The sequence below is a fragment of the Dendropsophus ebraccatus genome, chromosome 4 (genome assembly GCF_027789765.1).
Source record: "Dendropsophus ebraccatus isolate aDenEbr1 chromosome 4, aDenEbr1.pat, whole genome shotgun sequence".
Lineage (NCBI taxonomy): Eukaryota > Metazoa > Chordata > Amphibia > Anura > Hylidae > Dendropsophus > Dendropsophus ebraccatus.
The window spans coordinates 128,904,446-128,931,445 of record NC_091457.1 but is presented as its reverse complement, the minus strand read 5'-3'; the positions used below and the strand labels follow the sequence as shown (position 1 = coordinate 128,931,445).

At 43.4% G+C, this 27,000-nt stretch overlaps 1 protein-coding gene across 3 annotated transcripts in view; it reads right to left on the bottom strand.

Moving 5' to 3' along the window:
- Positions 1-17,856: 17,856 nt before the first annotated feature.
- The window catches only part of TASOR (transcription activation suppressor), a 58,567-nt gene continuing 49,423 nt past the window's right edge, over positions 17,857-27,000 (bottom strand). For 2 of the 3 annotated variants that reach the window (XM_069967004.1, XM_069967005.1), the window contains 4 exons: positions 25,486-25,594; positions 22,716-22,894; positions 20,792-20,950; positions 17,857-19,553 (listed from right to left, as the gene is read on the bottom strand). In XM_069967004.1, the coding sequence (XP_069823105.1) occupies positions 19,075-19,553; positions 20,792-20,950; positions 22,716-22,894; positions 25,486-25,594 (926 nt within the window). In that variant the 3' untranslated portion in view covers positions 17,857-19,074. Of the gene's footprint in view, positions 19,576-20,791; positions 20,951-22,715; positions 22,895-25,485; positions 25,595-27,000 lie in introns of all 3 variants that reach the window. The other variant, XM_069967006.1, reaches the window with a different exon arrangement.

The window sequence follows — 27,000 nt, the reverse complement described above, 5'->3', positions numbered from 1 at the left end:
CTCTGCTACACGGTGTCACGAGAAGTTCATGGAACCAGACACGTTACCCGCTATCCAGGTGGTGTATCTGTGCTCTGAGCAGAACCCTCTGCTACATGGTGTCACGAGCAGGACACGGATCCAGACACGTTATCTGTTTCCAGGCAGTGTATCTGTGCTCTGAGCAGAACCCTCTGCTACACGGTGTCACGGTAAGTACACGGAACCAGACACGTTACCTGTTTCCAGGCGGTGTATCTGGGCTCTGAGCAGAACCCTCTGCTACACGGTTTCCCAACCAGGAGAACCGTCTGCTACATGGTTGGTCATACAGGTTATGGGACCAGACACATCACCCATTGCCAATCATTGTTCCTGTGTTACTCAGAGCTACCCCCTCTGCTACAGGATGTCACAAGCACGACACATGTCCTGTCATTCACATCACCCCTTAGCGGGCGGTGCTTCAGACCTGCCTCTCATCTTCATGACATAGATTCCTTTACTACATGATGTCAGAGACATAGAACTGGACACGTTATCACCTCCCAGGTGGTGGTACAAGGTGATTCAGAGCTCTGCCCTCTGTTGCATGATATGGCTCCAACTACATTACCTGTAGTTTGGTGTGCACAGGTTGTGGTATTCTGTTACACGATGTAATACACCTTCTTCAGGTCCACTCATTATAGTGCATTATAGTGGTGATGCTTGGCATTTCTTGTGTCCAGTTCTCGTTTACATTGGGACACAGTCCTGTTCTCTTCCCTGCTCCCAGAGCACACCCTGTAGGCTTCTGTTTGCTTGTCTAGTTTACAGGTCTGACCAGGCACATTACCTGCTTCCAGTCCAGGGATTTGTATCTCTTGAATGCTGGTCCTTGGTTACTTACTGCTTGCAGCTACTCTGCTCGTGTTACCCTGTATATTACCTTTCATCCACGTAGGACTCCCATGATCGGTGCCTGTCACTTCAGGGGATCATCATAGGGTAACTTGTTACCACACCATTTCGTCTTCTGTATGTTTCCACTAGCAAGTCTCATTACCTGCTCTCGGGCAGTGTAACCTTGGTTTATTCCTCTCGGGCCGTATCCTTTCTAAAGCCCGAGCATCCTGCTACGTGTCCCACTACACAAGGTACAGAACCCCCTGCTTTACCTGCCTCTGGACTGTTGTACTGTCATACTCTGGTCCTCTGAGTGGCCGGCAGCATATAGGTACAGTCACTATTTCATCCTGGTACTGTCAGGGTGGTTCTTCTGTCCTTCATCTGGGCATAACTACCATGTTTTGGCATTTGTTTCACTGGCTGTTACCCAGTAGTATGGCTTGGTAACAGTAGTAGTATTGTATTGCCTAGACCGTCCCCTCTGCTATACTGCGGATGGCCCTCAGCGAGGTTTGTTCTTATTGTCTCATGGTGCTCTACTTCAGGAAGCTGTCCTTGGTCAGCACCAGCCACATTGCCTCTTCTCTTTGATCTGGGTGAAGTGAGGCCTCTCGGTTCCTCAGGTAAAACAGTAAGGGTTTCTTCTACCCCTGGTGTATGTAGGACATCGACTGCCTACATGACTCACAGTGCTGCTTTAGGACTTCTCCTTCTGCATCTGCCTATGGCCAACATGGCTAGTATTTAGTCTTCTCTCTCTTAGGCAGCTGCAGTCTCACAGGGTAAGGATTCCTGTTTACTGCCTGTACTGTTTCTCTACCGTCCTAAGCCTAGGTGTATGGTCCCTTTGTGGTCTAGCTTCTCCAAGTGTCCTTTTTTGGCCATATGGACTATGAAGCATTGTTGTTCTCAGTTCAGGGTTTTGCAGTGCTCCCGCATACACAGTTATTCTTACGCTCTGGAGTAGCACACTGTTGTGCATGACCCCCCTATCCTAGGTTTGGTTTTTTACTACTCAGTCAGGAAATCTTCAAGCAGTCCTTCTCTCCTCCGTGAGGATGGAATATTTAGTATAATAGGTATCCTACAGTCCTCCAGAGGACTGTTATTCCGAGATTGCTTCTTCCGACAGGCAGGTGTGGGTTTTCAGCCCTCATTGGCCTCTATGAGCACTCCTGCTTGACTTGCTTGTCCTTGGTCTTCTTGTTGACCTGCCATGCTCTCCAGATGGGACTCCCGGTCCCCCTCCCTTATCTTGTCTCCCATGTGGAGTCCTCGAGAACTTCTCCCTTAAAGATTTCCTCTACTTGCAAACAGGGTTGTTTACTGGCCCATGTCTGGCCCTACCTAAGGCTCTATCGTCTCCGAACCTATTGCATTCTGGCCAGGCTTCATTTGTTCGGCAAGTTGCCAATTCTCGATCATCTTTTCTCATTAACCATTAAAGTCCCCTTGTTTTCCTGTTGCTCTGTCCACCAGAATGCATCTGGCTCTCGCCTTTCCAATTGCCTAGGGATCCGGTTGAGCTGGTTGATCCGCTAATCTCTTCAATGTGGCCATTGGATCCCGCATAAGGTTCCTTTCTCAAGCAACGTCTCTGCTCACCCTTTGAGGCGTTGGTTTCTAGATCTAGTCTACATATGGACTCTAGTCTATGTATTAACTGTTGTTCCCATTGTCCTGTGACAACTCCCGTGCCTATAAGCCTTACCTCGACCTCCCTCGACAGTTTTCTTCTTTGACTCCATGCTCTCGAGTACCTCTAGGCTTCCTTGGAGCGGAGTGTTTTATATGATCGACCTCCTTTCTGAGGCTTTAACAGCCCATAGAGTTGTTTTTTTCCCAGCCTACCGGCTTCCTCTGCTCATCTTTTCTGTCGGACACTGCGGGGTACCTGGTACTACTGTACTCTTTTCAGGACAACTTGCTCAAGATTCAGATCACGGTTTTCTTTTCTCCCTCTCCTTCTTTCCCTGGACTGCATTACGCTTGGAAAGCTTTATTCTTATTAACATGTATGTGTTTCTCAGATGGGGTAACTCATGTCATAGGCCATGGCTTTCTCTTCACAGTGAAGACTGTACTCCTAGGCCTATGGAGCTTCCAGCCTGGCCATTCTTCCCTGCTCCATAGTCAGGGACGCAGCTTCTCCTGCATCTCATGTAGCACCTTCTATGAGAGACTCTCAGTCCTTTCTCCTTTATTTGACGCCTTAGGCCTCTAGGTGCCACGAAACACTTTCCAGTCTCTCCCGTCATGGTTGTATTTGCCTTTTTTCTGTTCTACCTCAGAGTAAGTCCCTGCCGCCTGTGGTCGCCTACTTGGCTGGGCGTCTGCTTTTTTCCCCACATCTAGCCTACTAGTTCTGTTGGACTCAATGTTACATCATGTTGCTGGCTTCTAGGAAGGCCACAACCCACTCTGCAGTGCAGCATGTTGCTCCAGGGACTAGACCCGCTTTCCTTTGCCGCGGACCTGTCGGGGTTTTCTCTGACGCATTCAGCATCAACCCTTGCTCTATTCCTATTTGATGGTTGTGTTGGTGCTATTTTGTGGCTTCTCGCCAAGCGCTCTTGTCTAGCGGTTATCTTTCCCACCCCATGGACTGCTTTTGGACGTCCCATGGTATCTGTGTCCCCCAATAAGACGCACGAGAAAAGAGGATTTTTTACTCACCGTAAAATCTCTTTCTCGTAGTCTTCATTGGGGGACACAGCACCCACCCATTTTTCTTTTGGGTTTTTCATCGGTATGGTAGTTTTCTCAGTTTTTGGTGTTATTCCTACTTTACCTGTTCTTGACTTCTCCTACTGCTCTGGCACAAACTGGTTTACCTCAGTGCCTGTGGGCGGGTATATCCTGCTCAGGAGGAGTCACTTCCTTTGTTTCTTTCTTAGTGTCAGCGCCTCCTAGTGGCAGCAGCCTATACCCATGGTATCTGTGTCCCCCAATGAAGACTACGAGAAAGAGATTTTACGGTGAGTAAAAAATCCTCTTTTTCACTGAATATCACCCAGCCCTAGCTGTCACAATCCCGGATCCATTCTCCGCTGATATTTTGGGTTGTGACACAGAGCAGCATCACTCTTGTGGCATTATTTAAATGCTGGGAGCTCTGAGGCTCACTCCGCAAGACACCGTCCGTGCACAGACTGGTTTCTGCAGAGGTGTGAGTTAAGTTAACTTGCAGCTCCAATTTACTTGCTGTGGTCACCACACCTGTAGATAATTGGAGCATTAAATGGTCCGTTTACACGAAGCGATAATTTGCCCAATCGATTGTTTAATGATTTTGAAGCAAAGATTTGGTTTTTATAACGATCAGCGTTTAGACGAAGTGAAAAATTGTTTAAAAAATCATTACTGCGATCGTTTTAAGATCGCTTAAGCCCATCTCACACTCAGGGTAAATCTGTGAAAGACTGTTTACATGAAGTGATCTGCGAATTTTTAACGAACGACCAAAGACTATTTGAGAACATGTTGAAAGATGCGATCGTTAATGCGAAAATTTGAACAATAATCTCTCCATGTAAACGTACCAAAACACTTTTAAATTCAGAGGAGGAATGGGCTTGAATTTAAAGCATGTAAGTGGGATCATATTGGCATTTTTTCTGTTCTTTTGGCTCCAATATTTTTGCTAATGCCAACTGAAGCAAAGAGGGCACATGCATTTCAACACCATACAGTTGCTGTGGCCAAACACATCCAAATTTTAACCATCCAAAAAATATAAATAGAAGCTACACAGAAAAGGGCTACTACAAATTAACAGGAGGGTATGAAGCAAGTGGTCCAACAGGATAAGGGATGCGTGTGGTCAAGAATCAAAGCATTTTACATACAATTACAGCAATACCAAATTAATGCAGTAAGTTTTTTACTACTTTTAAATTTTAAACATCTTAAGAGTTTGAACATTCACACATGAAGCAATACCAATTATAGTAATTCTTTAGTGTTTAGGGCATGTTCACACAGAGTTTCATTGCGTTAGAATCCAGAGGAGGGATTTGTTATCTGAAATTATCTTGTACCTGAAGACAAAATCTGGAGTATCCAGAGATTCGATGTTATAGACTTGAGATCCTTCCCTCAACTCGGAGGGTGTAATTTTTATTTTTTTATCTGTGGTTGAATTGGATATAGTTGGAATTGAGAATAAATTTTTCCCCTTTTCCTCTTGGTGTAGTTCCACCCCCCGACTTTCCTTTGCTCTTGAAGTCTTTATTACTTGCGTTTTTCCCAAAGGGCTGTGATGTGTTCCCCTTTGAATTTGATAGAACTTAGTTTGTTATTAGCAAATGTGTCTCCGGATCACAACTTCATCCACAGAGCTCTCCTAACAATCATTTTTGGCTGCAAATTTAAACAACTCAGCTGATGCATTAGCCAAAAATATAGTAGCCATTTTAAGTAGGGGAAAACTTCAATGGGAACACTTTTTATATGGTCCTTAACCTGTTGGAGCCACTTTAACAATACTCTAGTAACAGAGCTAGCTGCAATTTTAGTTTTATTGGTGTTCGCAGAGGTCTCCCATATTTATTTATTTTTTTAAGTAGATCACTTTACGATCCATCAGATCCTGTATTTGCATAGCGTCTTCAAATGGGATGGAAATACATTTGTATGTCTAAAGTCCAAAATCTGGGAGGATACTTCTAAAGTAAAAGCGCAGTCTCTTTTTAAACTCTCTGGACATGGACAACCTTTTCTCAGCCTCATTCCACTCATCCAAAATCATGTAAGTTTAGATTAACTAGAAAAATGTTGCACTTTTTTGTGCGTAACTCTCTGAACAGTTCATCCTGCACAGTTTTAGACTGTTTGACTTCTTCAATGTTCAAGGTATTGTAAATGGCTGGTAAGTATGTCCATGCCCCCAGGGTCACAGACATATTTCTTTTCTACATCTTCCTCTGCTGATTCTGCCTGTTCCCCCTCCTCTAATTCAGCCTTTACTTGTTGACAGCTGTCAGAAGACAATATATCCTTCCAGCAGTGTCTGTTGTAAGCCCTTCCCTGCATAACAGACAGGGAAAAGCTTACTTAATCATAGATCTAATATGATTGATAAATGTAAGTCTCTCATGACTAACATCATTAATACATGCACAGAGCTGTGTGTTATATGTATTATCAAGCACTGACAGCACAATGCCTAGACTTTGTTTTTTTGCAGTCTCTCTCTCCCCCTAAGAGATAGAGACAGCCTGTAAGCTAAACTTAAGCAGGTAAAAAGGGGGTAGGAGAGGGGGAGGCCACCAACTTATACAGACACCAGCATGAGTCTAGTTTCTGCAGGGTCAAGAGTGAAAAGATGCAGTGTCCATCCTTGCAATCCCAGCCACGATACAGTGCAACAGGGCCTTACTGGAATCTGCCTTCTTTTGAATTCCTGAGTTGAAGGGGTCCTGCGACACTTCAGGTATGACATGACGTCTGCGTCCCGGAGTGGAGTCACGTCGATGCCTAGAGCGCCCCAGCACGTCAGAGGTCACAGGAGACGTGCCGGTTATGTTCACATTCACACCGGCAAGGCTGACCAACCAGGAACGGAGCAACCACCGGAGGCCCAATCCTGGGTAACCTGGCCAGAGGACTCCTTCCCCGTGGAATGCTACCACTTGTTCTCACAGTGTCCTATAGCTTGCAATCCCCTAGTGAGCATGGTTGCTTTTGGCAATTTGCCTGTGCAGTGGATTATGCACAATCTCTAGTCTCCTACTGTAATGAAGAGTCAAAGAGGAGTTGTGGCTCAGTGTTTGTGCACCACTCTGACACGCCTCACCACTCCTTCCTCCTCCCTCTTCTTCATGAAGTTAACATTTTGTCATGTTAATGTGTTTTCCCTGAGTCCTATTAGCATTACAACAGATGGGATATCTCCACCCCTATGAGCTCTTTTAGGACAAAGGAATTTTAATGGTTAAAACCTGTGACTCCACCTCCACCGGCTATAACCCGGCGTTAGCCCCCCCCCCTTTACCTCAGTTATTTTTAAAGTAGTCGACAGGGAGGGACTCTTGTGATGCTAATAGGACTCAGGGAAAACACATTAACATGACAAAATGTTAACTTCACTTGCGTCCTATTAGCCTCACAACAGATGGGGATCTAGCAAGAATCACCCCCAGCAAGAATTACCCCCATTGGGAGGGCACTCTGAAGACACAACATTTAATACAGCTCTAGCGAACTCACTTCGCCTAGACAAGATGGAGTCTAAATGGTAATGTCTGACAAAAGTCAGAGGAGTAGACCAGGTTGCTGAAAGGCATATATTTTCAATAGGAACCGAGCATCTCTCTGCCCAAGATGTAGATACTGCTCTCGTTGAGTGGGCCTTGAGGAATTCCGGTGGTTGAAGTCCTTCTAATTCATAGCATGTACGAATACATTCTGAGATCCACCTAGAGATAGAAGGCTTTGAGGCCTTTTTCCCCTTGAATCTTCCTTGGAAAAGAACGAAGAGATTTTCCTCCTTCCTAAAATGGACCACCCTAGAAAGGTGAGTTTGCAGAGCACGAACCACATTGAGCAAGGAAAAGTTTGTTTCTTCTTCAGAAGAGGGAGAAAAAAACTGGTAACAGAATTGGTTGATTCAGATTTGTGTGTGAGGGCACCTTTGGCCTAAAGGTTGGTAAATATCTTAAGATAACTCTATCCGAGAAGGTGGTCACATAAGGTTCAGAAGAGCCCAAGGCTTGAACTTCTACTCTCTTCGCGGACATGATTGCTAGGAGAAAAACAACTTTTAAGGTAAGGAACTTGAGATCTACTTCTTGAAGCAGTTCGAAGGGTTCACCACATAGACATTTGAGAACCAGGCTAAGATCCCAGGCAGATGCTGGTCTGACTAGTGGAGGCCTTAGTCTGTCGATAGCCCTAGTGAAGTTTTTCACTTCCTGAATTAGCAACAGTTTCCTGCCTAGAAACGCTGACATAGCCGCAATCTGAACCCTCAAAGAACTGGGCCTCAAGCCTCTATCGAACCTTTAGGAGTAGCCCAGCGATGGAAAATATTCTTTATCCTTTCATAGGATTAATTAGTCGCCTCACTCCTAGAGTGAGAAAGCGTTTCCAACACCCTCTGAGATAACCCTGCAGGTCTCAATATGGGCCTATTAACTTCCAGGCTGTCAGATTGAATGACTTCAGATTGCTGCAGAACCGTCCGTTCTGGGAGAGAAGATATTGCTGTAAGGGAAGCCTCCAGAAATTCCCTTTGCTCATGTTCCACAGGACTGGAAACCAAACTCTCTTCGGCCAGAAGGGTATTATTGCAATGATTGAAGCCTGGTCCCGTCTGATCTTTGCTAATACTCGCGGTATCACTAGCTGGTGCTCCCAAGATATGGACATTGCGTCTATCACAACCGGGTTGTCCGTTGTGTACAGGGAACAGAACATCTGGAGCTTGGTATTGGTTCTGGTTGCCATCAGATCTATTTGGGGAAGCCCCCACTTGTCCACTATCTGATTGAAGATCTCTGTTTTCAAACTTTATTCTCCCGGAACAGTGAGGCCTCGACTGAGGCGATCTGCCAGCACATTCTGTTCCCCCTTGATGTGGGTTGCGGATAACCTCGTTATCCTCCCCTCTGCCCAGTTGAAGATCCCTTCTACCTCCTTGAGTAGGGCTTGGGACCTGGTTCCTCCTTGTTTGTTTATATAGCATACACACGCAATGTTGTCCGTCTGTACTCGTACTGCCTTGCTGTTGATTATCGGCGCAAAGTGACGTAGAGCTAGTCTGATTGCTCTCAGTTCTCTGACATTGGATGACATAAGGGATTCTTCTGTTGTCCACAGACCTGACACCTGGCGATCCTCCAGGTAGGCTCCCCATCCTGTACCTGATGCGTCGGTTGTCAAGATTGTCCACTGGGGTTCCTCTATGAAAAGACCATCCTTTATGTCGCATCACCATAGAAGAGATCTCTTGCTGTGTAATGACAGAGTAAGCTTGTTGTCCAGTGTTTCCTGGGATCTGTCCCATGTGTGAAGAAGTTGCCACTGAAGAGTGCGCATGTGCCAGAGGGCCCAGGGTACAGCGTCCGCTGTTGAAGAAAGAAGGCCCAAGAATTTAATGACTGTTCTTCTGGGAACTAGTCTTGTCTTGGATAGAAATTGACATCCTTTCATAGTTCTCGTCTTCCTTTCTTTGGTTAAGAAAATCCTTTAGGAGGTCGGCTGTGGCTGCAATGATCAGCCAGTCGTCCAGGTAGGGAATTATCCTGATTCCCTGAAGCCTGAGTTCCGCTACCACCGCGGACACCACTTTGGTGAACACGAACGGGGCTGTGCTTATGCCAAAGGGTAACACTTTGAATTGAAGGTGTCTCAAATGACCTCCGACATACACTGCGATCCGCAAACATTTCCTGTGGGGTTCCCAGATTGGTACATGGAAATACGCATCTTGAAGGTCGAGGGATGCTAGGTATTCGCCTTTCTGGAGAAGAAACCGGACCGACCTTATGGTGTCCATGCGGAACCTTTTCTTTATGATGTACTTGTTGAGAAAACGTAAGTCGATTATTAACCTCCACTTCCCGGAGGGTTTGGGAACTAAGAAAACCGGGGAATACACTCCTTTCCCCACATCTTCTGGAGGAACCTCCTCCAAGGCGTGTTTCAAAATTAATAGCTGGATTTCTTCCTCTAAAATCTTGCTTTCTGAGGGCCCCAGCCTGTGTGAAATTAAATACCTCTCTGGAGGCAGAGGATCCAGAGAAAGGGAGTAACCCTCCCGAACCAAATTCACAACCCAGGGATCTTTTATTGCAGATTCCCAGGCACTGGCAAAAAAAGGTAGACGGCCTCCTACCGGTAGGCATCCGTCAGAAATCTGACTTTTTAACGTTCCCTTTGGCTTGCTGACGTGTGTTACCTCTTCTATTGGCATAAGCTTCTCTCCCTCTGGAGGAGTAGTGGTATTGACACACCCTTTGAGGGGTTCTTTCCTTCTGAAACCTACGAAAAGGTTTCTGATTTTGTGGGAGTGACTTGCCCTTTTTATCCGAGAGGTCAAGCATGAGCTGATCCAATTCAGTGCCAAATAGACGTCCTGGAGTGTATTCCAGGTTACAAAGAAAGTATTTGGACGAGCAGTCACCAGTCCAAGGTCTCAACCATAACGCCCTACGGCTTGCGGTTGATAGGGACATTAATCTTGCAGCAAGTCTTACTTGCGGAGAGGAGGCATCACATAGGTAATCAATACCCATGTTGACTTGTTTGAATCTAGTTAGGATGTCATCTCTTCCCACTCCTGTTTCTATCTCCTCCTGCACCTTCATAAGCCATTTTCTTGGGGCTTTACTGACCTCCAGGGCTGCAATAGATACTGCTTCTTGCGCAGCAGCCACCGAGTATGCTCTTTTCAGCGATACTTCTAGTCTCCGATCCATGGGATCTTTTAAGTTGGAGCCATCAGCAGCAGGGACAAGAGTCCTCTTAGATAATTTGGCCACCGCTACATCAACCTTGGGAGCGGGTACCCAATCTTTAGATTTTTCTTCTACTAGAGGGTACATAGTTTTGAACCTTCTAGAGAGTACAGCCGCCTTTTCAGGCTTCTGCCATTCTACTCTCATCATGTCTAGTACAGAATCTTCAATATCAAACCCTCTGCAGCCTCTAGAGGTAGAAGGCCCTTCACCCTCATCTTCTGGCTGATTCTGTATCCTGACGGCTCTCAGCAGTTTAGCCATTTTTTCTGTGGGGAAATAGCATCTAACAGACTCCAGGTCTTCTTCCTCATCTGGGGAAGTGTCATATACTTCATCCACAACCTTATAGTCATTCCCGGGTGGGGATTCCTGCATGGGAGAGTCTTCTCTTCTAGACCTTTTCCTGGCAACGACCACTGGCTGACGAAGGGATTCCTTGAGGTCAGTAAATGCTTGGTTTAGGCCTGCAGGATAAGGAAAATGAGATTCAAGATATCCATGTAATGGAGTGTGGAAGATCTAAGCAGATATTCACTCAACAGTGACGGATTTCTCCATGTAGTCTTTAACCCAAACAACCACATCGTGGATGGTAGGTTCAGCATTTTCCGCAGGAGCAGACCGGCAGTCAAAACATTTAATATACTCCCAATCATCAGGAAGGGGATTATCTGAATACAATGATAATAAGGTCTTGAGCCTCAGACCACACTTAGCATAATATATTTTTGGTGGTGCCACACTGGGCACATGTAAGGTGCTTCTTTATCATAGCTGTTTTCCTTACAGGAACCAGTCCTCCTGAACCTTCTATTGAAGACATCTACCGAAGAAAAGTGTATTAAAATCATATAGCAAGCAAACCAATCCATCCCCCCAAAAACACTTACTCTCAAGATAGGAGACGAGCCGCAAGGCAGATATCAAATACTGTAGCTGTGTACTGGTGCACCAACAAACAGCACTGGCTGCAAATACCTTTGGCTTTAAATGGCCGAATTGGCGCCAATTAGGCCCCCCCCCCCCCGGAAACACGCTCACTGGTGTCCGGAAGGAAGGGCAGTAGTAAGGGAGACTGAGGAGAAGAGAAACCGCCGTCCTTAGTACCTCCTGTAATGTAGAAAACCCTGATTCAATCCGGCCGCGGGACCGTAAGTGCGTCACTAACGGTGCAACATCACTTCCGTTAACGCCGAGGACTCCGGCACCCAAGCCGGGAGACAAGCCGCACACACCATACAGGCAGTGAGCTCCCGAACGGCCCACAATACCGCCAGCAGAGTCTGAAAAGACTGCCGCGATGAAGGGCCACATCAAAAAGCGGGAGCAAACATTTTTCGTCCTCTAAAGCTCAAGGGACAAAGGAAAGAACTGAGGTAAAGGGGGGGCTAACGCCGGGTTATAGCCGGCGGAGGTGGAGTCACAGGTTTTAACCATTAAAATTCCTTCGTCCTGAGAGCTCATAGGGGCGGAGACACCCCATCTGTTGTGAGGCTAATAGGACGCAAGGGAATAATCAATGCTGCTCGACCTCCAGCTGTCTGTCAGAGGACTAATGTGCAATCAGATATAGTTGAATCTCCTAGCCTATGTTGGAGCTGTGGTCTAGGGGTAAATCACCTGTCCAGAGCCCACAAGTCAGTCTTTCTTTACTATATCTGAAAGTTTCTTTCAGACATAAACTGCCCACAGAGGACTGATCTGCAATCAGAGATATTGGCTGAGAGCAGGATGCCGGGCAGCATTGATAATTTATGAAGGAAAGGGAGTAGAAAGCAGCGGTGAGGTGTGCTACAGTGAGGCTCTAATGCTGAGCTCCTCTTACATTACGGTAGGAGACCTGAAATTGTGCATAATCCACTCAACAGCCAAATTACCAAAATGCACCATGCTCACTAGGGGACTGGCAGCTACAGCACACGGTCGGCACCTCAGGTAGGGTCCAGGTGCTGACCGATTCCCTTTAAAAGGTCTTTAGAGTCAACAATGGCACTCACCAGCTGGAACATAGGAAGCAGAAGATTCTTCTTCAGCATTTTACAGTGCCTGACATGAGAGACTGCAGAATCTATTGTAGGCAGATGAATGGCCATATCAATAATAGGAAGTACAGTACTCAAGTGGTCGGTGAGTTGGTGGGTGCAGCGTCTGTTGACTCAATGCTGAATGGGCATCAAGCTAAGACATCAGTCTCTGGAGTCATCTGATGCTCTCTGAAGAGATCACAGTACTAGCACCTTATTAGCATTTAGGCAACGGCCTGGAAAATATAAAGATCATCCTCTGGCCCCCTGTGTGATTAAAAATTGTTTCACATTCTTAAAAAGGGAATGTAACCTAAATTGTCTTTTGCTGATTTGAGACAGATACTAAAAATTGTTTTTTTTTGTTCCAATCAGTTTCTATTTGTGGACTATAATTTTTTTAATTTCATTTTTTGTACATTGTTATCGCGGCTGCCTCATCGCCTGAGCTATTTTTAACAGCATTTAGTGACATGCTTTACAGCAAGCATCATGGAAATAGATGTCAATAGACAGACTTTCTCCTTGACATGAATGTAAATCACTTCTGAGCGGGTTCTGTGACCTTTTAAAAGGTCATTCTACAGGAAGCGGCTATTGTCTGCTCTATCTACTGCTGTCACATGTCGCTGCAATGCTTTTTAGTCTCACTGGTGAGAGCTAAAACTGCAAGATATCAGGAATATTTTAATATAGATAGAAAAATGGAAAATTTGAAAAAGTCACCAAAAATTCTTAAAAAAAATATGTTTAACATAAAAACTTTATTTAAACAATGTCATTTTCTGATGACACATTTAAAGACCAATATCCCGGCTTGCGATCAAGAGAATCCCTTCAAACAATTTCCCTTCACGTTATAGCCTATGTCATTTTTAACATATTTGGAAATAACTTTATTTACCAAATAGGACTCCTTATCCCCACACAAAAGAGGCTACTTGAAGTCTCTTTTCCCTGAAAACTGCTGCCCAATAACTAGTGCAGCGAGGCGAGGTGTCAATGAGATAAGCCCTAGAACATGGGTGCCCTAGGCCTGTAGCACCTCTCTCCCTACCTTCATCCAGCCCAGAGGCCTGATGAAAAAAGGAGAAAGGCAGGGAGTGGGGCGCTGAAGGCCTAGAGCATAGATGTGCCAGGCCTGCCTCACTACTGGATTAAAACTTGATTTTGAGCATAATACCGGCCCCACAGGAAAGGCAGACCCAGGGACCAGACATGCTCATGTTGGAGGCTAGAAAATGGCACCAGCAGCTTAGGGTGGGTAGCAGCCGGTACGTATTCGCTTTAACATTTCCTTTCTTATCACTATTAAATTTTTGGGCACCCAAAATCAACCTCATTATCTGCAATTTGTTGGCTAGACAAGGGCTTCTTTTGTGGTGTAACCACTTCTTTGTAGTTTTCTGCACGTCTGCTTTCTGCTCACATAGAACCTTTTAAAACCAGCGCATCAACAACCTTCTCTAATCCTCAAATCCACCACTTATAGTGGTGCACTGTGTCACATCATAGAATAGTAGTCTTTATCAAGTTTGATAAAGACAGGTTTGTTGAAACGTCGCTGCTGCCGTGATGCATTTTACTATGAAAGAATACACTGTAGTTTTAACCCAGATTGATGCGGACCTCCCTTGCGTTTGTATATGGTTGTTGAAAGCTGTGTGGAGTCCACGACCTGGATGAATTTTGCATTTTATTAAGAGACTTGCGTGGTCCGTTATAGCTTGTGTGCTGCTGATCTCTATTTATTATCATAGAAAAGTAGGTGCTGTTCTACATTTGGCCAGAGAAGTAAAGGAGAGAAAGTCTCCCCTTGTGTACCATTAGGGGACTCAGTAGCTCAACAGCATCAGTAAGGGTAAAATCCCATTGTCATCTGAAAGTTTAATAAAATTTAACTTTTTTTTTTTTATTCTTTTTAAAAGAACGGGCATGCTTTAGAGAGTACCTAGAGTAATCATAGTGCTCTCACAGTTAGTTCCTATTCTTTCTATTTCTTGAAAGGACTTTTCTAAAGAGGAATTTCTTGAAAGGACTAAAGCTAGGCATTTTGCCAGCAGTACACTTACCAAAGCAGTTTAGTTTTCTGCCAACTCACAGCAAAGCACTTTATCTCTCTGCTAGGAGATAACAATGCCAGTGAAAGTGCACTTGACTGAAGCAGAGATGATTTACAGAACACTATATATGGTAAGTGGACGGAGACAAGGTTACTGATGCACTGGATTTTCAAGATGTCCATAATGACCCAGCTTTTAAAACTATGACATCATTTAACTCCACTCTACACCTCTGCTTCAGTGCACGTTGTTCAGCAGTAATGGACATCAGGTTTGCACTCCTACTACTAGTGCTCACTGACTATCAGCAAAGAACAAAGTCCCTCAAAAACATCCACAAAAGAAAAAGTTGTGGCACTCACCAGTATCTTGAAGTGACTTCTTTTAGTCAAAAGGCAGGTAACAAAGTGCAGCAAGATTTGGCAACAGCTGTTTCATGTAGAAAAAGTATGAGAAGTCCTGGGCTCACTTAAAGAGAACCAATCACCTAAATATAACTGTCCCTATTATGACAGTACATCTCTCCCTAAGTCTATTCATGAAGATACAGACTGCCTTTGCAGTCTGTATCTTTATACTTTACCTGATCCTCTGTTCCCTGGCTGTTCCGGTGAGCGCCGCCATCTTGATGACGTCACTTGCGTTCCAGCGTGACGTCATCAAGATGGCGGCGCCGCCGGAACAGCCAGGGAACAGAGGATCTGGTAAAGTATAAAGATACAGACTGCAAAGGCAGTCTGTATCTTCATAGATAGACTTCATGAGGATACAGACTGCATTTGCAGTCTGTAGCTTTATACTTTACCTATCCTCTGCTTCAGTGCCGCAAGGCCGGGCACCGCCATCTTGATTACGGGCCTTGCGTTCCACCGCTGGAACGCAAGTGACGTAATCAAGATGGCGCCGCCGGCCTTGCTGCACCGAAGAAGAGGATTAGGTAAAGTATAAAGATACAGACTGCAGAGGCAGTCTGTATCTTCATAAATAGATTAGAGAAGAGGGACTTTAGATAATACACAGCGATCTTGCGCTGTATAGCGCGAGATCACTGTGTGTTAACAGAGCGGCAGGCAAAGGATCATGGGAACCTTTCCTGCCACTCTGCATGACGGGAGTTTCCTGTCTCGGGCACTTTTGAAAAGAGCCGGCTCGAGACAGGAAAGTAAAAAGGGAATAATTCAAAAACGTGACAATAAAAATAATTAATTATATTTGCAAATGTCAATTAAATTATGATTTGCATCTAATTAAGGAATAAAAATTTTTTAACTTTCGTCCATGATTGGTTCTCTTTAAAGTGACTCTGTACCCACAATCTGACCCCCCAAACCACTTGAACCTTTGGATAGCTGCTTTTAATCCAAGATCTCTCTGGCGGTCCGTTCAGCAGGTGATGCAGTTATTGTCCTGAAAAAATTATTTTAAACTTGAAGCCCCGTGCCCAATGGGAGTATCGGTGCCCTAACTTTGCACCACCCCTCCGTCCCTCCTTCCCACCCTCTTCATCATTAGGAATGCCACTGAAACATTTTCTCCATGCTGAACATTGCACAGGTCCTTAACGATCCAGCCCATGTTCCGGGCTGCCACAGGTGAGGAATAGGAGGCAATCTGCCTGGAGCATTCCTAATGATGAAGAGGATGGGGAGGAGGGACAGAGTGGTTGTGCAAAGTTGGGGCACAGATACTCCCGTTTGGCACGGGGCTTCAAGTTTAAAAGTATTTTTTTAGGACTATAACTGCATCACCTGCCGAACAGACCGCAGGACAGATCTTGGATTAAAAGCAGCTATCCGAAGGTACAAGTGGTTTGGCGGGTGTCAGATTGTGGGTACAGAGTCGCTTTAAATGAACATGGTCTCAGCTATCTGACCCCTAGCATTCAAATAGCAACAGGATTATATGATGCATGAATATGGCCATGACAGGTAATAAGTGGAAAATAAAGTAGGCTAAACAAGTTTTTTTCTATGAACAGCACTTTAATGCCATATATGTAGTGACAACATATTACTGACAATGACAAAAAAAAAGAAAAAAAAAAAGTTTCTATATAGTATAGAAATACAGTTCCATGCTTCATAGGGACATGAAGTGCTGAAAAGTAAACAATAGAAATAAGGCTTTGTGTCCTTAAAAATGCACCTTTATTTAAAAAAATAAATAAATAAAAATTGTGACATTGTCTAGAAAGTGAGGCAAGACTATGGCTATGTAGTAAAAAAAAAAAGTTTATTAGAGAAATGCCAATTTTCAGAAGTGCGCGTCTCACATGTCCAGCACCAAATTGATCATCCAATGTTTTTCATTTTAATAAATCAGATGCAACTTTCATGGTCTCCTACAATAAATAAGCCCCAATGCTTTATAGTTGTAAGAGGATTTTTTATACTCACCTGTAAAATCTCTTTTTAAAGCGTTAACTGAGGCACAGAAGACCATGGGTACTAGCTGCTGCAACCCATTCAGTAAGAACAGAAGATGCCAAAAAAAAACTGGGTGATATTGTACAAGTAACAGAAAAAACTCCTTTCTTGCTCATGTAATTGAGGACACACAAGACCATGGGACCTTATGCTGCTTAATGGAGAGGTCAGTTACTGAGAGGGTGAGCTGCAAAATAGGATTGATTACTACACAAATACTGTAGATACACCGTCCAAACAAGAATCTACGTAACACCAATGGAGGGGGGCTGTCTGCATGGTTATTCACTGCAACATGACGGAAGTAATTATAGTGGACTTAGTAGAATGTTCTGATAGCGGGAGGGAAATCACAAAGATGTGGATATAAACACAGGCTTACACAACCAGGGAAAGAATATCATTATATAGGATAACTTGGTGTAAGTTGGGTTACCCACATTTCAAAATCTGCCCTCCTCAAATTCAGAGTAAGCCTGCTTTGTGAGGCCATAGTGAAAAAAATTGTAGAATGGCTCATCAAGGACTTCAGCTAAGTGTGGTATACTGAGCCACAATGTAGTTTGGTCCTAAACTAGCTGCTGCAGCAGACCGTAGACTAAGGGCCATATTAGACACTATAGTAAATTAGCGCCAATCTTCTAGATCAGCGCTCGTTCACTGAGCCTATTACATGCCTCGATTATTGCGCAGCAAGGGCTGTGTATATATATCTTTAGCGATGTCCGTGCAGCCCTTGCTTTAAAAGTGTAAAATAAAAGTTCTTGCATTACCTCTCCATGCTCCCTGGTATTCTCTTCACTTCTGTACGCTACCCACTGCTGCAGCTAAAGCTTCTGCAACGGTCTTTAAAGTGACAGGCCATTCAGCCAATCACAGGCCGCAGCAGTCCCGTCCCTCCCAGTGATTGGATGAACAGCCCATCACTTCAAAGTATGGCTCTGAAGTTGCACTGACGGCTGCAGGGAGCGTGGAGAAGCGACGATTACCTTTCCACGCTTCTGATGTTATGTCAGAACTTTGTTATTTTCTTTATATCAGCCTTCGGCCGTGTATTGCTTTTACACATAGCGATGTGCACCCGGTGGTCGATTATTTTAGGTCAGGACCTAAAGACACGACTGTTGTTTTTATTACACAGAGCAATGATCTGCCAAATCAGATTATCAATCCATGCAATAGGGACCTTACAATGGAGCCAGTCTCTTGCAATCATCCACATTAATTACCGAGTTAGGGAGTGAAGCACACTGCCGAGCACTTCACCCTTCTATGTCTCTTAATCCATAAGGGTTTTTGAAGTATGAGACCCATACCAATCTAAACTTTTGAAATCTTCATGCAACTTGTCTAAAATGTTATTAAAATTATGATAATGATTTAAAGTACTCAAGGAACAGAAATGAAAAGGCATTTAAAGGAAGAGGGGAGGATCATGGTGGAGGATTCCCTATAGACTAGACAACAAGAGTATAAAGAGCAAAATTAGGGAAGAGGACAAAGAGGATATGTGCTATGCTCACTAAATTCTTATTATATACCCCATATTTATTCTCTGATTTGGCAGGGCCACAATAAATGCACAGGAGCCAACAGGAACACTTTGTGACTCGATGGCCGGCGAGTAACTGATCAGCTGGAATGCTCTGTTCCACTCTGGATTCATGCCGTTCTTCCATTCTCAAAGAATAGAGACACAAGGGTACCATGTTTCCCCTGCTTTGCTATCTAGCTACAAAGAGAGAAATAAACACAAAAAAAAGTCATGCACGTAGGTCTGCCTCCTAGGGGCACTAAGATAAAGCAATAGCTCAGTGTCAGCAGGAGGAGCATTGCAAAGTCTTCTGTGTCCCGCAATGACATGAGCAAGAAACTTACAGTAATGGTCTAGGTTTTCCATTAAAAAGTATAAAACAAACTGTATGAAAAAAATACTTTCATGATAAAAAAAAAAAAAAAAAAAAACAAGAAGAAAAAAAGAGGCTAGTGAGTAGAAAAGGAAAAAACTTTAAAGTGCAGTTCTTTCAGTTCTTTTACGTAAAAAATTTATTTACTTGATGTGTAATGTACATGGTATAAGGATTCCAAAAAGAGGCAGAGAAAAAAGGGGGATTCCCCCTCAATATATAATAAAATGTTATTTTACTTTGTGTAAGAAACAAAACTTACAAAAAGTCAATATATAAATACTTCATTTATATTGCAAATAGGAAAAAAAAAATATCATCTATTTTACATTCCACTTCTGATCCCACTCAGAACGCTGTACGGTCTCTTGATCCGTTGACTGACTGTGTGAATTTGTGAAATAATTTTCCCCTGATGTTTGGTTAATCAAAAGAGGGTATACACTTGATCCAAGAAAAGTCTGATGTGTGAGAAGGTTGAAATGGGAAATACCTAATTGCCTACTGCTGTAGTCCCGGAAATTGTTGGAAGAGTCATCTCCTGTTGCACTGCTGTTGTCACCTGTTGTTGAACCGGCTGTAGAGACTGGTGTTACTGACTGCATGTAATCAGAATCAATGGTGGGAGACCTGGGCTTTAGACCCTCAGTTTGTGTATCCTCGGCTTCTGATTGGCTTGCAGCTTCGCTTTTCTCCGTTTTACGGTCTGCAGCGATGGCGCACACTTCAATCTGTGGAGCTTCATCCTCCGAGTCTAGAGACATATCCTCCTCTTCCTTAACATCAGTTTCTCTGAGAGCTGTTTTACAAAGAGAACTTTCCTAAATATTTGGCCACATAAAAAGAGACATTACTTATTCTGGCAGCCTTAAGACAGTGTTCCCTGGTCATGTCATCCTCTGCCAAAGGCAGGCAGAAATGAACCTTCATATTGTGAGATAACATACACAGTTGGCCTCTATTCACTTGAATAAGGCCATGCTGGCCAGGCAGAAACAGTAGGGCAGCAATGCAAGGTAATGTAGTGCTACAATATTGCTGTCTCCCATTCATTTACTGGACTGATAGGTGTCCTATAAGTTGGTGTGCTGTCACTACTAGATGTGAAACCAATTAAAAATGTTGGGGGTTAAAGGGGTAAAATTTGTACTGCTTTCATTTACCAATGGCATTCATTTACCAATGAGCGTTGATGTCTGATCAGTGGTTGCTTGCTGAGCCTTGAGACTATTCACACATGGTGTTTTTGCTGCAATTTTCCCACAATGTTACTGCAAATTGCGCAATCTCAAGTAAAAGAGCAAAAGTTTTGCATATCTGACAAAATATATTGCACCATTTTACTATAACTGCGCAAATCACAGCAAAACAGGAAAATCACAGCAAAGCACAAACATGCAACAAAAATGCCATGTGAATACAGCCTTCTTCATGCAGCCCTTTTAGTTTGTCGCTGTCAGTGGTACATTACTTGTTTACAAAGGGTGATGAACAGGTGACAGCAATAATTTAAATGACCACACATAAGATCCAAAAGGATGACGAAAGGGGCTATGGTCACTCAAGTAGTTTCATGGTGTTACTGTTGCCATAATGCAGCATCTTCATAAAAACGATGCAGTAAGGCAATGAAACTGCAATGTGTGAACACAGCCTGAGTGTCATTCAAATGATCACTTACTAGCCCTGGACATACATGGACAGATTACCGTGAATGAGACTTCCTAGGAACTAAACCGACAGCCTGTGTAATAAAAAAGGCCTTAAAGCATTGTGCTCATGGACAAATTATGGCTCCATACAAGCTCCAAGTTGCCAAGACCTATACTACAGTAACATTTGTAACCCCAATTTTTTATAGAAATATTGCTTTTTATACCCTAAAGTTAAAAGTAAGCAAAATGGCCAGCAGCAGCCGCTGTCCTCCCCTGTAGATACTAAATTGCATAGGATTTCTGAGCCCCTGACTAAACATTCTCTTTAAATACCAGCTAGGGGCTTCTGAGCATGCACAGAAAGAACAATATCATTAAATACCTGTCGGGTTGTCTGGATTGTCCAACTTGGGCAGGCATATTCCATCACTGCCGGAACTATGATGACCGACAAGACTGGTAAAATTCTGCATGAATTCTTCCATTTTTGTTACCACAATCCCATTGGCAGAATAATTAAGAAACAAAGATGCATTTTGTTCTGGAACGATATACGATTTTTTTTTTAATTGACAGTTTCATGTATACCACAACGTTTAGCCCCCTCCCTAAACGCAAGCCTCTGAAACAGTAAGGGCTTATGTATACAAACAAAATTATTATTATTTTTTTTATACCACATTGGCAGTAAGGGGCCAAACAGCCTCTATGATGCCACCAATGGCTTTGCCAGAAACTACTGGACTCCATAAGCCCCAGTCCCAGCACAATTATGTTTTGCTAGTGCTGAATGCAGTATGCAGACAGTAGACTTGGGGAAGCTGTGTCAGGATGCTGTAGCAGAGCCAGTGATCACATAACTATCCCCGCTCACTATGCTACACTGTGCCAAGCCTGCAGTGCTACTGAAAGCTTCCACAAGCCTAATGTCTATTCTAATGCTAACATGCATTAGAACAGACATGAATAGAGGCATTCACACTTTATTTAATAAAGTTATGTTACAAAGCTATATAACTTCATTAACCCCTTAAGGACAGAGCCAACTTGCATTTTTGCACTTCCGTTTTTTTCCTCCTTGTGCTTAAAAGGCCATAGCACTTGCATTTTCCACCTAAAGACCCACATGAGCCCTTATTTTTTGCGCCACTAATTGAACTTTGCAGTGACAGGCGGAATTTTTTCAGAGAGTACACTGAAAAAAACCCCCAAAAATTCAATGTGTGGTAAAATTGAAAAAAACAAAACAAACGCATTTTGTTTATTTGGGGGTATGTGTTTTTGCGCCGTTCGCTCTGGGGTAAAACTAACGTGTAATCGTAATGACTTGAGGAACATATATAACAATGATATGCAACATGTATAACTTTTATATTATGAGATGGCTTGTAAAAAATTCAAACCAATGTTAAAAAAATATACGTTCCTTAAAATTGCCCTATTCCCAGGCTTATAGCGCTTTTATCCTTTGGTATATGGGGCTGTGTGAGGTGTCATTGTTTGCGCCATGATGTGTTCTTTTTATCGGTACCTTGATTGCGTATATGTGACTTTTTGATCGCTTTTCATTACAATTTTTCTGGATTTGATGTGACCAAAACATTCGCAAATGTGCACTTTGGGATTTTTTTTGCGCTTAAGCCGTTTACCGTGCGAGATCAGGAATGTGATAAATAGTTCGGGCGATTACGCACGCGGCGATACCAAACATGTTTATTTATTTATCTTTATTTATAACATGGGAAAAGGGGGGTGATTTAAACTTTTATTAGGCGAGTTTTTTTTTTTACTAATATTAACACTTTTTTTTTTTACTTTTACACTTATACTAGAAGCCCCCCTAGGGGACTTCTAGTATAAGCACTCTGATCTCTCATTGATCTATGCTGTATATAGTAATATAGGAAAGATCGATGAGATAGGCACTCGATAGGCTTTCGGATAGGCTTTCGGATGCTGCGCCACTAGACCACCAGGGATCCGGCTGCATAAGTAATCAGATGCAGCTGTCAAGTTTGACAGCTGCATCTGATTACTTTATTAGTGGGCGCAGCGATCGGACTGTGCCCGCTTATAGCCACGGTCCTGGGCTACATGCGGCACCCGGGACCATGGTGGTTCAGAGCGAGGTCGCCGCGAGGCCCCACTCTGAACTCCCTGAGGCGGCCACAGGGCATAAATATACACCGTGTCGTTAAGGGGTTAACGAAATATTGAAAAAAAACACATTGCCAGAATACCCAACAAAGAGTACCCACATGTTCCAGCAAATAGTACAACATGTAGTGGAAATGCAGATATGTTACCTGTCAGAAATATGAGGTGCCGCTGCTGTATGTTCTGAACCTGAAGCTTGATCAAACAGTCTAGTTCTGGAGCTTTTCGGCTTTGAGAATCACAGTTATGATAAGAAAGAATCTCAACTAAATGCTTCTTCTGGTATGTGCTGAGGAGAGCCAAAATTTTCAGCGCATTTGGTTTTGTCCTAAAAGGAAACACAGGAGAAAATGAGAGAACATAAACGTGATGATTGCACTCTTCAGTTTATAATAAAGTAAGGGGCAGAATGACAAATCTTAGAGGATCTGACCTACTGTTAAAGGGGTTTCTGGCCTTGTGCCAAACTTACTCTGTAGTCTAAATTGCAACTGGGCCACTGTTCTATGCTGTGTGGTGTAAGTGCCCTAGTGTCACCATATAGTGTGCACATAGGGTGCAAAAAATATTGGTCTACTGCAAATTATAGCAAGTCCTGCTCTTAGATGTTAAGTGGAAGCAATTGTATCCAGTATAGACAATACTATGAACCAAATACAGAAGGGATGGCAGTGCAAATCTCCCTGGTAGTTCTTTACAATGTAATAAGTTTGTGTCAAGGCTCTTTGATGCTGGACCACATTTAACTGTGCCCACATCTTAGTACAGCAGTACTAGGTACATATGGGTTTGCTCTCTCTGGTGTAAACCAGTAAAAAATCTTGTAATTTAAAGGCTTTTTGAAAAATAAAATTCTGCATGCTGGATTTATATTATGGACAGACACAGCTATGTCAGTTCAGTAGCTTGGGGCTTTAGCCATTTCAGAGCTCTCTGTATAATAATGAATTATGATGCAAGGAGTCCTGTAAGAGGTGAAGTGTCAGCCTGTGATATATATCCAGCATAAGGACCGGACAGACGTGTAAATGCAGCCCGACATAGAACTCACTACGACTCATCGGGGGGTACATCTTCGACAGCAGTGGTGTCAAACTCAAATACACAATGGGCCAAAATTAAGCAATTGGACAAAGTCGCGGGCCAACCTTGATAATTATTAACCCCTTAAGGTCAAAGCCAATTTTCGTTTTTGCACTTTTGCTTTTTCCACTTTATGTTCATAGCGCTTGCATTTTTTCACCTAGAGACCCATATGAGCCCTTATTTTTTGCGAAACCAATTGTAATTTGCAATGACAGGCGTTATTTTTCCATAAAATATGCTGTGAAACCGGGAAAAAATAATTTGCGCTGTCAAATTGAAAAAAAAAGGAATTTGTTTTGATTTCGGGGAGTTTTGCATTTACGCTGTTCACCCTATGGTAAAACTGACTTGTTATGCATGTTCCTCAAGTCGTTACAATTACACTGATATATAATGTGTAACTTTTATTGTATCTAAAGGCTTTTAAAAAAATTCAAACCATTGTTAACAAATATATGTTCCTTAAAATTGCTCTATTCCCATGCTTATAGCGCTTTTATCCTTTGGTCTATGGGACTGTGTGATGTGTCATTTTTTGCGCCATGACATGTACTTTCTATCGGTACCTTGATTGCGCATATGCGACTTTTTGATCGCTTTTTATTACATTTTTTCTGGATTTGAAGAGACCAAAAATGCGCAATTTTGCACTTTGGAATTTTTTTGCTCTTACGCCGTTTACCGTGCGAGATAAGGAATGTGACGGACAATTATGTGTGCAGCGATACTAAAGATGTTTATTTATTTATTTATTTATATTTATAAAATGGGAAAAGGGGGGTGATTTGGACTTTTATTAGGGGAGGGGATTTTTTATTAATAAAAAAACATTTTTACTTTTATTTTTACATTAACTGGAAGTCCCCCTGGGGGACTTGTATATACATAGCACTGATCTCTCAAAGAGATCAATGCTGTCTATATACACAGCAATGATCCATTAGATGATTGATAGATTGCTTTGCCCTGCTGCAGGCCACAGCAATCTATTACAGAGCCAGGATCAGCATCATTGCGACGCTGAGGCCTGGCACGGGCAGAAGAACGGATTTCCCCCCCGCGATGCGTCCCACTAGACACCAGGGACGTGCGAGCGAAGCCTCTAAATGCAGCTGTCAGGTGTGACAGCTGCATTTACAAGCTTAATTAGCTGGTGCGGCAACGGGACGCGCGCCAGCTAATAGAGGCGCTCCCCGGCTGCACATATCAGCCGGGAGCGGCGCCATTCAGAGCGGGGTCCCAACATAGTCCCTCCCCCATAGTCTCTTATATAGTAGCCAGCCCTCCCCCATAGTCTCTTATAGAGTAGCCAGCCCTCCCCCATAGTCTCTTATATAGTAGCCAGCCCTGCCCAGTAGTCTCATATAGTAGCCAGCCCTGCCCAGTAGTCTCATATAGTAGCCAGCCCTCCCACATAGGCTCATATAGTAGCCAGCCCTCCCTATAGTCTCATATAGTAGCCAGCCCTCCCCATAGTCTCATATATTAGCCAGCCCTCCCCATAGTCTCATATAATAGCCAGCCCTCCCCAGTAGTCTCATATAGTAGCCAGCCCTCCCCAGTAGTCTCATATAGTAGCCAGCCCTCCCCCATAGTCTCATATAGTACCCCATGGCGGGCCAGACGTAATTCAAACTCTGAATTGCCTGGCGGGCCAAAAATAATGGCACTGCGGGTCAGATTTGGCCCGCGGGCCGGAGTTTGGCATGACTGTTTTACAGATTAGGTGCCCTGCCAGGGCATGCAGAAACCATCAAACATCTATTACTGCTCTATTACTTTTCTGCAACATGTCGCTATTATCACACGCCTGCTAGAACAAAAATCACTCACCTTCCAAGCTCCTTCAGTTTTTTCTGAAATTTGCAGTGGATTTTCATTTGCCACTTTCCTTCAGGACTGTTTATTTGCTCCAGGAACAAGAGGAATTTTTCCAGTTCACCTACAAGGTGAGAATTTTCTATGTGAATTTTCTATTTTTAAATTTTACTGAATATGTCTCACACAATCATATAAACATGTAATATTTACCATTTTCTGTTATGCCAAGACTGAACAGGTCAACGCTAATATCAGCTCTGGACATTCCAGTAACCAGTAATGATTATTACAGGTCAGAGGCACAAAGTGCAATTACATAGCAAATATTAGCTTTACTTAGAGCTAGGATTTAGTCAATGGTAAATTTTAGGGCAATGCTGTGGAGGCCATCAGGCCACAGTATACTAATGTACAGTAGGAATGTGAATGAGATTCATTGCAATCAACACAAATAAAGCCTTTAGGCTGGGTTCACACTATGTAAAAAAACACGGCCGTATTTGCACAAACAACGACCGTTATTTATGAAATAACGGCTGTTATTTGCACAAATACGGCCGTGTTTGTAGTGTGAGCATAGCCTTAAGCTGCGTTAACGAGTCCATATATACCCATGATACACAGTTCGTATGCATGTTGTGTATTATAGACTGAACTCTATGGGACTCTCTGCATCAGAGTTTACTATGATAGCGTGAGCTCCGGAACAGTTGAAACACTACAAATAGTGCTCTAGTCGTTCCAGAGCTCACCGAATCATGATGAATTATGATGCTGGGAGTCCTATTGGGGGGTCAAAGGGGTTATCCAGCGCTACAAAAACATGGCCAGTTTTCCCCCTTTCTTGTCTCCAGATTGGGTAAGGTTTCAAACTTCGTTCTATTGAAGTAAATGGAGCTTAACTGCAAACCACACCTGACCTGGAGACAAGAGAGGGGGGGAAAGTGATAATGTTTTTGTAGCGCTGGATAACCCTTTTAAGTCAGTGATACACATTTAGCATACGGACCGTATATCACAGACGTGTGAATTAAGCCTTACTGTTAGTAGTACGGGCCTGTTTACATGAGCTAAAGGGCTGTAGATGATGAGTGTCCGTCACAGTGATGCACACTTGTTTGCTGAGCCATTACAAGGCTCGATCAACTGTGAAGCCTGTCGGCACAAATGATTGCTGAATCGATTATGCAGTCCAATAACTTCATCACGTGCTGTCAGAGGGCACCATATGGCCGATAGGAATAATTTAAAATATTCAATCAGCCAACAAAGGAGCATTACCTTGTTCATTGGCTGATCGCTGGCCTTTTTACACAGACTATTTATTAAGAAGAACGCTCATTTTGCCCAATAATCAGCTGCCATCTCTTTATTGAAGATAACATGCTTAAAGAGAACAAACCAACATAGACTCAAGTACATGAGAACAGATATGAAAGCCAATATTTGCAGAATCAGTCTGCGGCTTACCATGCAGGAGAAAATCATGTGCACTTAAAAGTCTACAAAGGTTAACAATAATGATCA